The following is a 16326-nucleotide window of genomic DNA, read 5'->3' on the forward strand; positions in this document are numbered from 1 at the left end:
GAACAGCTCCTGCCTTCCCTCCAGCCCTCCCCAGGCCAGGTAACCTTCAGTCATATGAACCTTAATGACTTCTAAGTCCGGTACAGCCCTTCTTTCTAGCTGGGCTCTTGCTTTAGTTACCTAACCCTTGGTTACATCTAGGTAACTGTGTCATACACACTATTGTATCTGAGGATGGTTCAGAATATGGAGGTTTTTTTGTACAATGTGTGGCTCACTTGCCAATCTGAACAAGTCACAGGGCACATATTACACTGATTTAGACTCAACTGTGCTGGCTTCCAGTGAGCTTTGGGGCCAGGATCGACGCAGAAAGTTGCTTCTAAAACCCCTAAACAACCAAGGTTTGGTTTATATGAGGGGGTGCTTTCACCCATATGTTCCTCTTATTCTTTAAGATCTGAGGTTACAGCCTTGCTTTTTGTAGACACATTTGTTCTGCAGGGGGACAGTACAGGCTTTCTCTGTAGTTGTTCCCACTCACTGGAATTCTTTTCACAATGGGCCTTGTCAGATGCAACATGGAGAGACATGGAAGCTTCTGACCAAGCTTCCAAAAACAAGTGGAGAATTCTCTCCATAGCTGGCAGACAGCAGCGTGGTTTGTTGTGCTCTCTTTGGCCCCCTCCCTCCGCCATTTGCCCCATCCATAGATTTTTCTTGGCTGCTCCATGCCTGCCTCTCTTGCTAAGCCAAGAATAATCTACAGCAGTGTTTCTCAACCTTTTTGGAGTCAAGGACCGCTAAATTCTTCGTGCAGAGTTTCAAGGACCGCTACATTCTTCATGCGCAGTTTCCCGGACCGGCAGTTAGTAAAGGGGTTTCAAATCTATCTATCTATCTATCTATCAGACTTCTATACTGCCCAAAACTTGCATCTCTGGGCAGTTTACAATTAAAATAATATAAGCATTAAAATAATTAAATTTGGAATCTTTTGCAAACATGGAATATTAGGGGTTCTCAACCTTGGGTCCCTCAGTTAAACTCCCATAACCCCCAACCACAATGGCATTTGGCCATTATGGCTGGGGATTATGGGAGTAGAAGTCCACCAACGTCTGGATACCCAAGGTTGAGAACCCCTGAATCTAAAAGCCTGGGTGAACAAATTTGTCTCCAGTATGTCTTCAGTATGTGTGGGGTGGGGGTGGAGGTGCTTGTGATTACTCAATGGAGAGGGGATGTTGGGCCATTAGAAAAATTCAAAAGCTACATGGGGGCAATGAAAACAACGCACAAGCAAGCTTTTGAATCCCCCAAAATGCTTCATCAGGCTGGATGTCAAGCAAAGCAAAAAGGAGGTGAGGAGAGGAGAGCAGGGCAAGCTCAGTAGAGCCGGAAATCTACAGTTTAACCCTCTCATGATGGAGGTGGAGTTTTAGCAGGAGTTGTGTAGTCGCAGGGCAGGATCCAGACAACGTTAGTCACGACCACCCACTGAAATTAATTTAGTCATCTCTCATTTGTGTCAATGCTGCTTGGTCATGATCACCTGACTTGATCTGGATCCTGCTCTTAGATGTGCACTTTGTGAGGTGGACCTAATGAAACCCGTGCAGCTCCTCCAAAACTCGTTAAATTCGTTACATGGCAGGTGCTGGGAATGGGGTTTTTTTTAATGGTGAAAGAAAATGTGAAGAAGAGCGGTGGAGACCTGGCATTAAAAGAAAGGGGGTGATTCTGAGATGGCGGAGGGTGTGGGGCGTTGTAGTGGTAGATGCCTCATTTTCCTCGCTGGGGAGACGAGGCACTGTTCAGGGTGTGTGAGGCAATGGTGCACCGGACTGCACTCGGAAGGTCGCCTGGGTCCAAGAGCTGCCGCCACTGTGCTTGCGCACCAGAGTGTAGCAAGTGTTCCCCATCCTCTCTCACAATGTGCACTTCTGTGCCCCCCTCCCAACTCCCCTGCGGGAGCCAATCACACCAGCCTGCCTTTGGGGCCACGCAGCTCACGTGGTCCCACATGCTGCCCGCGCATACCTGCGAGGTGAGCCAAGGCGGCCCTCCTCCCTCCCTCCTCTGCTTAGCCCTCACCGCGGCATGATCCCGGCCAGAGATTGTCCCCCGCACCCGGCGAGGTCATAAAGGGGACCGCCGTCCTCCACCGGCGGTGCAGACCAGGGGGTTACAGGGGGCAGAGGGACCACAACACCCCACCGATGCAAGAGGGAAACAGCGTTCCCTCTCAAGGCGCCTCGACCACAATAGGCAGCTGGGTTTCAATCAATCAACCTTTGGCTGCAAACAATGAGCATGCAAGAACCAGCAGCCCTTCAAGTGGCAGCCCTTCAGGTGGCATACCTTTTCATGCCCCCACACCGCATACAGTTTGAAGCTGTAAAGATAGGGAATAAAATAGCTGTAGGAAGCTCACAGCAGCACGTGGAGGCAAGGGACAAGAAGGTGATACTCTTCCTCTTCCGTACCATGTGCAAAATTGAGGAAGTGAGTGCCTTGATTGCAGTTGTTGGGGGGGGGTTGACTCCCAGTCAGGGACCGGCGCTCAACCCTTCGGGGACCGGCAGCGGTCCCCGGACCGGTGGTTGAGAAACTCTGATCTACAGCAGGGCTGGCTCTGATGCAATGCAGTGAGGGTTTCAACTGCACTTGAAACAAACAAACCAGCTATAAACCTTGGGTACAAAAGTTGGCTTGTTTGGCAAAACGGAACCTCAGGTGAATTTGAAAGACACATTCAGATGGGAAAGCACAGCGGGGATTCTCAAATTCAACTGAGGTTCCTTGTTGCGTCTGAAAACACCCAATGAGATCCCTAAGGACACTTCCCTGATTCTAAAAGGAAAGACTTAACAATTGAAAATGAATTCTTGAATTCTGAAAGCAATTATTTGCAGCAAATAATGGCTTTCTAAATTTATGAATGCATTTCATGATTGTTAAGTCTTTCTTTTTAGAATTCCTTCTGCTGAAATGGTAGTACAGGATTTTGTACTATTTGCTTTCTTAATGTATTGTTTTATTATAATTTGATAAGTAGCTTTTAATTCTTTATATATACTGAATCTCTCATTGTTGTTCATCATATCACATGCCATTCCTAATGGCACTGAGCTAGGTTTATAAATGCCATATATATGAATGATAGTATATTTGTTCACTGTAGAACTCAAGGTAACCAAAATGGATGTAAATAAGAAAGTTTTTATTTAAGGCCATCAAGATGGATGTAAATGCAATGCTCTTGATTTAAGAGTTTGTATTCTGGCCACCTAATGGGGCAGCAGGGAAATGGCTTCACCTGCAAGCCAGATGTTGCCGGTACAAATCACTTATATCGGGCAGCAGCGATATAGGAAGATGCTGAAAGGCATCATCTCATACTGCGCGGGAGGAGGCAATGGTAAACCCCTCCTGTATTCTACCAAAGATAACCACAGGGCTCTGTGGGCACCAGGAGTCGAAGGCACACTTTACACTGAATATTAAGAGAGGTGAGAACGAGATTCCAAAATCACCTAAATCTCTATTAGCACTGTTAGGTGGGGGGAAAATTCAATTAAAGTCAATGGCACTTGATGTAGGTATGTTATGCATTCAATTATTTCATTCTGGATAACCAAAACATTAAATAACAAAACCTCTAAAGTACTTTACTTTCCGAGTAAGACATGATAACATTAGTACTTTATTTTTGAGCATCCCTAATAGCTGTTTTTTCAAGCAGAGGTTGAACAGCAGTTTTTAATTTATAGCCGTTTAAAGTACTATGATTTATAACATACATAATTAAACTGTTCATACTTGTAGGGGAAATGTTAATTTCCTAATCCTGTTGTAGCAAAGTGTCAACTGTTAATCAATTCAGGGTGATTAATTATTTCATTATATCATTTCATTTAAGAATTTTTCCACTTATCTATGCTACTATTCTTCCGCATATGTCTTCTTGCTTATTTTTTTAAAAAGTTTTAAAATACTTGTAGGTCTCTGGGTCATCTTAAAGAGACCACATTACTCCTATAATAAAAGAATTACACTGGCTACCAAGATATTTCCAGGCAAAATACAAAGTGCTTGTTATAACCTATAAAACTCTAAACAGCTTAGGCTGAGGATTTTTGAAAATCTTCTTTGCTATGAGCCCCGCTGCCCATTGAGATAATCCAGAGAGATTCATCTGCAGTTTCCACCAGTTTGGTGGCTAAGCTGTGATGGGCCTGATCTGTTGCCACTCGGAGGCTTTGGAAAGCAGTCCCTGCTGAAATAAGAGCCTCCCTGTCACTGACAGCTTTTAAAAATACTCTTAAGATGCATTTATTCACCCAAGTTTTTTAACTAGAATTGTGGTTTAATGTTTTAATTTCTGTTTTAATTTGTTTTGTTTGTTGTAAACTCCACCAGAGACATGAGTTTGGGATGGTGAACAAATATAATAAACAAACAAGCAAATAAATGTGGCTTTAAAAGTAAGGACATCATGTATTTACAAGTCAGCCCATTCACAGATCATCTCCTGTAGTGTATACAAGGAGTCTAGCACCAGTCTACCTACGAATGGGTAGCATACACTGGCAGAAGAATTCACTGACTCAAGCTTCTGTGTTTGTAGCATATTGCAGATTCTTCTTAATTGCTTGGTTCATGACATTCCCCTTGAATCCATAGAGCCTGTAAACCAGGGTCCATGAACAAAGCCTCCTGATAAATGGACAGCCACACACACAACCAATCATTACTGAATGTATTCATAGGTGATTTTGAAAATGTATTTTATCTATTTAACTCTGGTGTGTAACAACATTTGTTTGTTCATTTGTTTTCCACATGTTTATACCACCAAAAAACCCCACATATGTAGGTGGTTTGCAGAAGATTGAAAGACAATACAAAATTTTTAAAAAACATTTAAATCAACTTAAAATTAGTTTAGTTTAGTTTAGTTTAGTTTAGTTTAGTTTAGTTTAGTTTAGTTTAGTTTAGTTACGGTCAATGACCAAACAAAACAGCTCCTGAACAATAATTACATATTTACAAAACTAAAACCAAATAAAATAAATTAAAACCCAATTTGCAAGCATCTTATTGCACGCCGCAGCACAAAAACATGCAGTTCTGTAAGTAATCTCCTCTTGGCGGTCTGCTAGAAGGAAAGCAACATAATAATCATCAGAAAGCCCAAAAATTTTTTTCAAGTAAGGCTCAATCCAAATAAGGCGAACTGATTCATAAAAGGAACAGTGAAGCAAAACATGAGCTATTGAATCAACCGCGCCTACACCACAAGGGCAGAGGCGATTCTTTAAAGGGACTCTTCTATATCTTCCCTCTAATACAGCCGAGGGGAGAACGTTAAATCGTGCCTGGGGAAAAACTCTTCTCAGCCTTAAAGTAGTCATGTGGGTTAAATAAGTAGCAGGCGCAGAATTAAAAAAAAATTAAAACCATTTAAAATATAACTATAAACCTGGTTGAACAGGTTGTCTTAGGGTCTGGGGTTTTTTTTTAAGCTACCAGATATGAGGCTCTTTATTTCACCAGGGAGCACATTCCAGAACCTCAGGGCAGCTTGGGATACATGTAGTCAATCCTTACAATGCTCCTTGGTGAAGGAAACAAGTGCTGTCCACGAAAGGCTTAAACTATATTACAACGGATTGGCATAACTGAACTGATAACTAGTAGAATATCCACTCTATTCAGCCCCAAATGACTAATTAAATCTCTAATAATATACTTTCAGAAACATTAAACATTCTGTCTAACAATCTGATATTTTATTATTATATTTAACATTGCTATTTATTTATGTATTTATTTATTGTTAAATTTCTATACCACCTTTAATTAAAAAAATCTCAAGGCAGTTCATACAAAAGTTAAAACAAAACTACAAAAAATACACAATTAAAATATTAGCTGGAATATAAAAGTACAGATCTGATTAATGTTTATTATAATAAACATTTATTTAGCACCAACAGTGCTAGAAACTGTGGAGAGCAAAAGGTGACACAGTCCCAATCTAGTGTTATTCTTGGACTACCCATCAAAGTGAACCAATAGCTAGATTTGGAACGTAGTATGTATGTATGTAAAATATTTATACCCCATCCCTCCAGTACACTACTGCTCAGGGTGGTTCATAACATTAATAAAATAGATACAATATAAAATAACAACAACTTTATTTGAAAGCCACTCCATAACAAATTTTTCTCTGGGCAGCTTACAACACAACATTAAAACGTGAAATAAAAACACGCAACACATTAAATCACAGCAGACCAAAAGGGAAAACAGAAAATACAAAATACAGTATAATGTAGCAATTCTTTAAAAATCAGTTTAAGAAATAAAAGACTAAAGTTCAACAAGTTAAAAGACCAGGCTAAAACCACATTTTAAATTACATGTTTTTAAAGTTTAAAATTAAAGGTTTTAATTTTAATTAATAAAAAGCTATAAACTTGGAACAATAAAAATGGTATGTGTGAATAGTAATACACACACCTTAAAATTGTACCTTGTGAACCTAGCACCAATGAGAGCTTCCCTCCCAAGACAAACAGCAGCCACAGAAGCACCCAATCATGACTTTGACAGGGGCAAAGGTTCAAAGTCACCAACCCTCATGCTGCAGTACTCTTTTGTATGAGCATCCCCATGGCTATTTGGGGAAGAAAAATTGAACCACATGTTTTTAAAATGTGTTGTTTGGCCCTAAAGTAAAGATAGCTCTGTCACTTTGAAAATGGTTTTGGAAAAGTATCAAGGTTAGACACAATAAAATGATCCTAATAAAATCCCAAGGTATTTTCTTTACCTATTCTAAATACCTTACTCTGAAAAGCATCGCACAATTGTAGCACTACACCATCACATGTCCACGTCACATTGATGCCCCAATTACTCTGGCTGTCATTGATGCTGTGCAAGTCAATGTTGTGTTCTAGATGCCACAAGTCACCACTGATTCAGAGAAAACTAGTAGTGCAGACAAATCATATAAGTGAATATCAAGCAGCAGGAGCGGTATATGACCTTTTTATTATTATTAACAAAAAATAAAATTCTCATCTTATTCAACCCTACTCATAGCTCCCATTCATCAGGATCAGCTATTGATTCTATCATACCTTTTCACCTTTCATAGGACTGACTAAAAAGGCAGTTAACTCATCTTACTATGATGCAGAGAGGAAACTGGCAAAGTAATCAGTTGCTATACATTTTGGACAAGTTTCCCTGTAAATGTTCTTTAAAAGGTACAGCAAGAAAATGGGCAAGGATCTGCATATTTTCAAGCATACAAATTGTCAGACTCAAGCCTGAGATGTGTGAATAGCAGAGATCCCTTTCCCCCCAGACACGTGTCTCAGACTTGGCTATCAATTCACACGTTACAGAGACATACAGCTGCTTCTTCTTCATCTTTTCTAACATCAGTTTTCAGAATCTGAGTAAGGTTAAAAAAAAGCTGTTTGAAGCTGCTATAGGATCCAGGATCCAGGTACAAAATCTTTGTACTCTCAGACTGATTTACTCCACCACAAGCAATGACATTAGACAGCCTTAATGGCCCTTCTAGGCCTCTCATCTTATAAATCTAAATAATAACTTCAGAATATATTTTTAAACATAACTGTTTTTCCCCTCACACTTGCCAAGAAAAGCACATGAATTGAAACCTGAGTATATGGTTAAAATCTCAAGAAGCAGAAAGCAAATAAAAAGACACTCCCCCTTTCCCCCATATTCCAGTATTATGTTTAAATTCAACTGTGAATACAAAAGCAGCCCTAATTCAGCACAACATGAAGGGCTTGGGGTCAGGGGGGACAAAACAGACACTAAGAAATAAACAGATTTTCCAAAAGCCTCAACATTACAGGAAAGTCTACATACTTTCTTTAACAGGTAAATAGCAAAGTAGATTTCACACACAACCAAAGAAAATCCATGTCACAAGTGGAATGTTCTCTCTTTAAACCTTCCTCACCGTTTCAATTTTTTTTTTTTTTTTAGTAAATCTATTTAAGGAAATTGGGATCTCTGAATATCAATGTATGCAATGACCAAATGATTCAAAGTCTGCTTTGGCTGTGGGTATACTTGCTGGCTGACATCCAGACTACCAGCGCACTGGTGCAACTGTGCTGACATCCAGAACAATGCTGCGCCATCGTGCAAGGGGCAAAGGGTGATTTTCACCTATCTCCTCTTCCTCTGAAGTCTCACTGTGCCTTTCTAAAATATGTCCCTGAGAGCATCCTTGAAAATCCCTCCTCCCTCCTCATATGATGGCACAGCCTTAGTCTGGATTTCAGCCACTGTTACACCAGCAAACTGCTAGTCCAGATGTCAGCCACAACCCTTATCACATGCCACAGAGAAGGTTTATAGACAACTAAGTGAACCATTCTGGAGACACAGTTTTCCTGGCAAGCTACAGGATCAACAAGATGTAGATGACAACGTAGTGGCCAGTATTTTTGTGGATTAATACACAAAGCATAATGCAATGGTTTTGCCAGGGTAGTTATGCAGAGCAATTGTTCATGCTTCCATTTTGCCCTTGTTCAGTACATCCATACATCATGAAATTCAACAGAGCAGTTCCAAACTTTGGAAAATTTTGTGACAGATGAAAGCATCTTTACTTGAAAAAAAGAGGATGAGTAAGAACAGAGGGCCAGTTCCTGCAATACTTTCCCTCTCACATGATTAAAAAGGGGACATGCTGAGAGAGAAACAGTCGTGATGTCCTGACACCCTCCTGGCACATTCCTGTATCACTTGGGGTGGGGGGCAGGGTGGCCAGAACCTAAGGGGTATACTCGTGAGTCAAATGGGCTGTAACCCAAAATTTGGCTTTAAAAAGCTAAATCTGGCAACAGAGGTGGGGGGTACTGTTCATCCAAATAGCCTCTCTACTTGCACCCCAAATATTTGTTTAAAGAAATATTTGGAGCACAAGTAGAGGGGCCATTCTCTCTACTTGTGCTCCAAATATTTCTTTAAACAAATATTTGGGGTGCAAGTAGAGAGGCTATTTGAGAAAGTCACAGCTGCATTCTTAGCACGTCCTTAATTACATGGGCCAACACAGTATTGTCCAAACAGGCCCCTAGTGTTTTACAAACAAAATCCAAAGGACATGATCCAAAGTTCAGAATTTTAAGTCCCATTGTTTTCAGTGGGAAAAGTAAAACACATGCTTAAATCTCTCCTACTGAAACAACAATGACAACAAAACTACACCCATAGCACCTCAAAGAGTTGATATATTTACTGTCATACTGCCTGGAGTCGGTAATGGGATGGATGAGGGATAATAAATTGAGATTGAATCCAGATAAGACAGAGGTACTCATTGTGCAGGGTCGGAACTCGAGAGACAATTTTGATCTGCCTGTTCTGGATGGGGTCACACTTCCCCAGAAGGAACAAGTACGCAGTCTAGGGGTGCTTCTGGATCTGGGGTGCTTCTGGTCTCTCCTTGGTGTCCCAGGTTGAGACAGCAGCCAGAAGTGCCTTCTATCAGCTTCGGCTGATATGCCAGCTACGTCTGTTTCTTGAGTTAGATGACCTCAAGACAGTGGTACATCTGCTGGTAACCTCCAGACTGGATTTCTGCAATGCGCTCTATGTGGGGCTGCCATTGTACGTAGTCCAGAAACTACAGTTGGTCCAGAATGCGGCAGCCAGGCTGGTCTCTGGGTCATCTCAGAGAGACCGTATTACTCCCGTACTGAAGGAGTTACACCTATTTTGAAACAATTGCCCTGGCTGCCGATATGTTTCCGGGCAAAATAGAAGGTGTTGGTCATAATCTATAAAGCCCTAAACAGCTTGGGCCCTGGGTTTTTAAGAGAACGTCTTCTTTGTTATGAACCCCACTGCCCATTGAGATCATCAGAAGTCTGTCTGCATTTGCCACTGGCTTGTCTGGTGGCTACTCAGGGACAGGCCTTCTCCGCTGCTGCCCCGAGGCTTTGGAATGTGCTCCCTAGTGAAATAAAAGCCTCCCCATCTTTGACATCTTTTTAAAAGTTTCTAAAGACGCATTTCTTCACCCAGACTTTTAACTGATATTGTTTTGATTGTTTTAATGTTATTTTTAGAATATTGTTTTAAAATTTTAAATTGTTTTAAATTTCTTGCTTTAAAAATTTTTGTTTTTGTTTTTAATTAATGTTTTACTTTTAATCTTCTTGTAAACCGCCCAGAGAAGTACGTTTTGGGCGGTGTAAAAATATGATAAATAAATAAATAATACTGTACATACTTTTGTTGAGCCAGAACCTATGCATTAAAACCAATGGATTTGAAAGTGCTTAACTTGATTAGTGTATTATTTATGTTTATATCCTGCTCTTCCTCCTCCAAGGAGCCCAAAGCAATGTACATGGTTTATGTTTATTTTAAAGATATACTTTAAACCACATGTTCCCAATACTGTGACTTTTCAAAGCCACTTTCCCGAATTTGCTTGAACTTCTGAAACACGTTTCACCCATTTAATGACGATATCCGACCCTTCGCTCAAATGAACTGATACCAGCGGGCAGCCATGGCGGCTACGTTTTGAGACTCTGAACTTGGAAGCCAGAAAGAGTTGGGATTAACTACCGCCTGGTTCTCCTAGGCATCGCTTGTTAGTTAGGCCCGAACCGGAGCTATGCAGGAAACCGAAAGTGCCCGGAGAGGCCCAAACTTCAAAGGGCGCCGCCAAGCCTCCCGGCTTCCCAGCCCCCAAAGCCGAACACAATGGGTGCCCTGCTGGACGCAGGACCGCTGCCCATCTGCATGATAAAGGGGCACGCTTGTAAATTTGCACTCGGCTTGAGGGAGGGGCTTGCACCCCTTTCATTAACCAGCTCGCCTCCTTTGAACTGGTCAGCGCTGCGGGGTCTTTTCCCAGCATGTTCATTTGCGTTTCCCTGGGGAGAGACTTCCACTTTCCCACCCAGCAGCTACCCGCTCCTAACAGTCTCTTCCCGCGCAGAGTTCAAGAGTTCAGTGCGCCTGCAAGACGGCACAGGCGCTGGACGGAGCTCCGAAAGGTGCGCGAGCGCTCCAGGGAGAGCAGCACTCCGAGACAGTGGCGGAGGCAGCGAGGCGACAACAAGAATCCAAACGACGTGCAGGGGGGCCACAGACAGGAGGTGACTTTGGCTCGGCTCGAGGCACGCGCATCCGTTCACTCCTCACAGACACGCAGCGTCTCGTGACTCGGTACACACGGCTGCTGCTGCTTGCACGCATATGTATTTATAAAACAATTATTCCAGGCATAGCCTACCCTTTCAAAGAGCATTATTCCTTCCTCCGCCATTCTGTCCTCACACAACAACCCTATGAAGTAAGTTAGGCCGAGAGTTAGTGACGAAGAAGGTCACTTAGTGCCTGCGCAAGGATTTAAACGGGTCTCCCCGCTCGCGCGGGCTCTGCCTCCCGCCTTCCCTCCCCATGCGCACACGGATTGATTTGCCATTTGTATCCCACCATTTTTGCCGTGCTTCAGGGTTTAGGCAACTTGAAATATTGAGACACATTTAGATAAATAATTGGAGACAGCATGGTGCATTGCGTGTTGGAGCTGAACAGAGTGACGGTCACTCTGGGATGAGTCACCTACGTCCCAGGGCTGTTATGAGAATAAAATGGTATGATGGCCTTGTCGGCTGCCCTGAAGACCCATGGAGGATAAATAAACAAAAAATAACTATCAAAGCAAAACAAACCTAAAGCCACAAATTACAATTTTAAATGTCAGTTTCTAAAAGTTACAATTTGGAATGACAATGTTTGTCTCAACCATCAAAAGCCAACAAAAAGCAAGATACTTAATTAGCCCTCGTGTAAATATATACACTACAAATCGCCACACCACACCACAAAAATATGCCTCAGTAAGATAGGCCTAGGAAGTCATATTATGTGAGAACAAACACAGTCCTCTGCAAATCATTGTAAAATTCTTTTAACGACATAAACACATTTTATGAATTGGGCTCTGGCCCACAAAAGCTTACATCACAATACATTAGTTAAGTTAAAGACTTGCAAATTTACTGTGGCATAAGCTTTCACACCTTAAAGGGGTGCCACAAAAGACTTTGTTGTTTTTAGTTTACATCTTACATGGATAAGCAACTCATCCTTCTTATATAAGGCCCCTGATTTCCCACACAAAATCATACAAAGGCGACCCATGCTAAATACACATCACTCACTGCTACTGTTGCCTTAATTAACACAGAATAACTATCATCCAAAATTTTTGTCCTCACATTCTTAATGTGGATTAGAAAATTCCTACTGCATCTTTAAACATGAATGGAAAGCTGAGGTAATCCACCCCTTTACCACTCTGATTGTAAATACAACAGGGTGATTAAAGAATGTTAGAGGGTAACTAATGTGCATTAAGTGATTTTGAGTATGTGCAGATTCTTGAACCCCTACAAACACACACACACACACACGAGCGCACATACACACACTTTTTACCAGAACAAACCTAATTTATATTAAAATGAATCATACAGGACTCACAATATCTCTTCTTCCTCACATAAAACCAGCCCTTCAAAGCTCCCATGTCTTCCATACATTAAAACAAAGCCTCCTATGCTTTCTTGTGCCCAATACCATTACATATCAACTACAACAATCACCATCCATCAGCCCACACATTTACTCTGGTGTAATTATTAGTTACTCCCAAGGGATCATGTTCATGAAAACTTTGACTGTATATAACCTGAGAGTCCTTATATGCTACTACCGTGTTTCCCCGAAAATAAGACAGTGTCTTATATTAATTTTAGCCCCTCAAAATGCACTAGGGCAATTAGCGGTACATCAGAAATTACTGCTAGGTCTTACTTTCGGGGACTATCAAAAGATGTATGATGTAGCAGCTTTTCCAAATCTAAACAGGATTAGGGCTGGTCAAAATCTGGACAGGAAATGGCTGGGAATCATTCCATTATGTTTGTTTCACTTATATACCACCCATTCAAAATAGCTCAGGACAGTTTACAATCAGTTAGTGTGGTTTTCATGTACAAGTGTGCAATAAGGGGGGTGAGGTATAAAGGTAGGTCTTGTTTATTGCACATATATTTGGCCATTCTGAAATACTACTCAAGGTGGCATACACAGAAGAAACATGAAACATATGTGGAGTAAACATATACATACATGGAAAAACATACCCTTACACCTCACCCACACTTCTGTGCACTTACACATAAAAATCTCACTAATTGAATGGTTCCTCCAATTTGTGATTATTCTGCAGGAGAGCCAGTGTATGCAACTTTTTGCTCGCTCAGTCCCATTCAATTTCTATTTAGTATGTATGCACATAAAATTATGAAATGCCAGTGCATTTTACCCATCTGCCTCAGTTTTCCATTTTCCATTTTCCTTCATCGCCCCTAGTAAGGAACTGAGAAGGAGTCATAACCTGAGATCAGAATTAAGATAGCTGTTTTCTAAGAAATGTGATGTACAATGCTCAGGCAACAGCTTCCAAATTAACTGTAAATTAATTAATAAATCACTGCACTCAGAGGAACATAATATTAGAAGCCTGGCTGAATTTATTGGAAGGGAGCAAGAGAACAGCCATGGGGCTATTAAGACTGACTGCCTCAGATGTTGCATGTTGCTTCTTCTGGCACAGAAATGAATGTGTACGTCTTTCTGTCTGTGGGTCCCCAAAGCCACTTTACTCCACAAGGAAACAAAAATGTGAATTTTTAAAGATGTGTAAAAGATGTGTACATGTAGTGGGAAACTAAAATATGGATTTTTCTTTTATGTCAGCATGTATACGCTTTAAAACACGTGTATCTCTCTCACACATTACACTTCCAGCAAGCACACACTAAAAACAGAGGATGTGAAATGCCCCATAGACTGGGGTGCTGATAAACACAGCCGCTTCGTTAGTGGACAGAAAGGCCAAAAAGGCACTTATGCATGCTTTCCCAAACACTGATTGATTGATTGATTGCCCAAACATAGCCCACCTTACTTTCCTTATTTTAAAGAATAACATGTAAAATGGCCTTTCAAATGTAGGGTGTAAGAAGAGATTGTAGGGTGCAAGAAGTTGAAAAAGCAAGATGGATTTTTTAAAGTTGCTCTCTAGATGTAAGAGAATACAGATAAGGCAAAAAGGAATTCCTTGCTATTTTCTTACTAGTTTAATAAGAAACAGTTGAATCACACAGATATGAATACTAAACCTCCCCTCCCCTGACCTTATCCTGAATGTTCCCAGGAAAGGGGGTTGTGATTTCTTTCAGGTAAATTGTCCCTGGGAGACTGTAATTGGTATGATTTTATTTTGTGTTCTCTGTCATGTTGAATGACAATATTTACCTGCAGAGGCTGTCAGTAAGTTAGAGCAAGAATAATGCAGTTTACTGCAGCTTTGCTGGATGAGAGAAAAATTAACTTGTGACTCAGTGCTTAGTTCCAGAATCTGGGTGAAGTGTTTGGCAAAGATACTGGAAAAGGCTGAGACAAAATGTGGGGTTTTTTTTGATGGTTTCAGTCATCCCTTAAAATGCAGATGAGCCAGCAGGCCAACTGCTTAAGCCATATAAGGTTAATGTTACATTTTATTGTCAGTCATTTTACATTTTATTGTCACTCAACACATTTCCTTGAAAGTCCTTCTAGGTTCTCTTTCCAGGGAAGCATATATAAAGATATGGTTACACTCAACCTTTAAGTGAAATAACTTCTACAAGTAGTGCATGCTTCCAGGCAAATGTGCTTACATAGTTGTATTCAAAGGGACTACACACAGTGGCCACAATCCAGTCAATGAACAATTACGATTCTTAAATCACTTTGTGGCCATTGATTTGTACAGAGCTACTCTGATACTGAACACAGTCAGCAAGAATTCATTACTATTGAAATCAGTGGGACATATTTCCAGTCAGCTTAAAGGAAAGCAGCTTCACAAGTTACAACATTTCAGTTAATGTGCAGCTCATATGAGGCAGCCAAAGGAGGCCATGAAGCTCACTGGGTGACTCTGCGCCAGTCATGTATCTCTCAGCCTAGCCTACCCCACAGAGTTGTTGTGAGGCTGAACATAACCATGTATGGGCTCCCGGGGCTCGGGGCTCCTTGGCAGAAGAGCAGGAAATAAATGTAAAAATAAAATAAAATGTTTAAAAGCATATGGTTTGCATGTTAATTACTATGTGGGAGTTCCTTCTGTGTAGGAATTTTCTAATGTGCGAAATGGCCCTCAGTTTGCAGCCAACTTCTCAAGTGCCCTTTCATTTTAAAGTGCAATTTGTTCACAAACTCTTGTGTCTACAAGTTGATGTGCGAGCAATAAGGCAGAGTAAACCTTATAAAACTGCCAGCCTAATCCTGCACTCAGCTAACTAAAACAAGTGAGACTGCTCAGTGAGAAGTAGAAGCAGAGCAACAGAAACTGGAATTGACTATGATCAAATCCACCCCCACCTCCAAAGCAAGCAAAAGGAAAGAAACGGAGACGATTCCTTACCACTGTTGCTGCTGGTGGGAACGTTGCGCCTCATCCACTCATAAGGGGTGCGTCTTTGTGCACTTGGGGAGAGCTGAGGGACTGAGCTGCTCATGGATGGAGGCAGCAGTCCAGAGCCTGGTGGCTGCATTGGATTGAAATCAGTGGGGCTGTATCCAATCTGCCCCGGGTTAGCAACAGAAGAAGGGGCTCCAGCACTAAAAGAGTGCCAGTCCTCTTTGGCTGGAGTGTATGGAGAACCCCAAGCACCTGCAGGCTGCCCATGATGAGGATCACTGTTAATTCCTGGCACGTGGTGGTAGCTTGCAAAATCCGGGTACTGAGGAGGCACAGGGACATAATTCTGGGGGCTGAGGTTCAGGCTAGGGTGCCTGACTGGATTGGGGTACATGTTGGTGTCCTTATCCAACAGATAGCCCACATACATCATCCCCAAGTGGCCCTGCACGCATAATGTGCCCTGTGCCACAGCAGCTTCTTCTCTGGCCTGTCCTTGCCGGTATCTCACAGCCTCTTCCTGATTAGCTGTTCACCTGAACTTCTTGGGCAGTTTTTTTCCCACTTTGCAAAGGCCCCACCCTGAAGAAAGGCTGTTTATTGGGCCAACCTCTCGGAGCATTTGCATTGAGAGGCAGGTTTGCATTTCAAAGTACAGGAATCAAAGTGGAAGCCACTGGGGCAAATTCAAATGGTACAAATTACTCAGCAGATAGAAGTGACGAAGTAAGGGGTGGGGCTCTTGAAGAGGGTATGTTTTAGATGGTAAGGAAGCCTGAGAAATTCCCAGAGAGTACAAAGAATTCCAA

The 16326-nt window shown here is 41.7% G+C and overlaps 1 protein-coding gene across 1 annotated transcript in view; it reads right to left on the reverse strand.

Annotated features, from left to right (window-relative positions):
- Positions 1-16092, reverse strand: part of CDX1 (caudal type homeobox 1) — a 57591-nt gene extending 41499 nt beyond the window's left edge. The window contains exon 1 of the mRNA XM_053303509.1: positions 15521-16092. Within this exon, the coding sequence (XP_053159484.1) occupies positions 15521-15950 (430 nt within the window). The 5' untranslated portion in view covers positions 15951-16092. The remainder of the gene's footprint in view (positions 1-15520) is intronic.
- Positions 16093-16326: the final 234 nt, after the last annotated feature.

The sequence above is a fragment of the Hemicordylus capensis genome, chromosome 2, assembly GCF_027244095.1.
Source record: "Hemicordylus capensis ecotype Gifberg chromosome 2, rHemCap1.1.pri, whole genome shotgun sequence".
NCBI classification, from domain to species: domain Eukaryota; kingdom Metazoa; phylum Chordata; class Lepidosauria; order Squamata; family Cordylidae; genus Hemicordylus; species Hemicordylus capensis.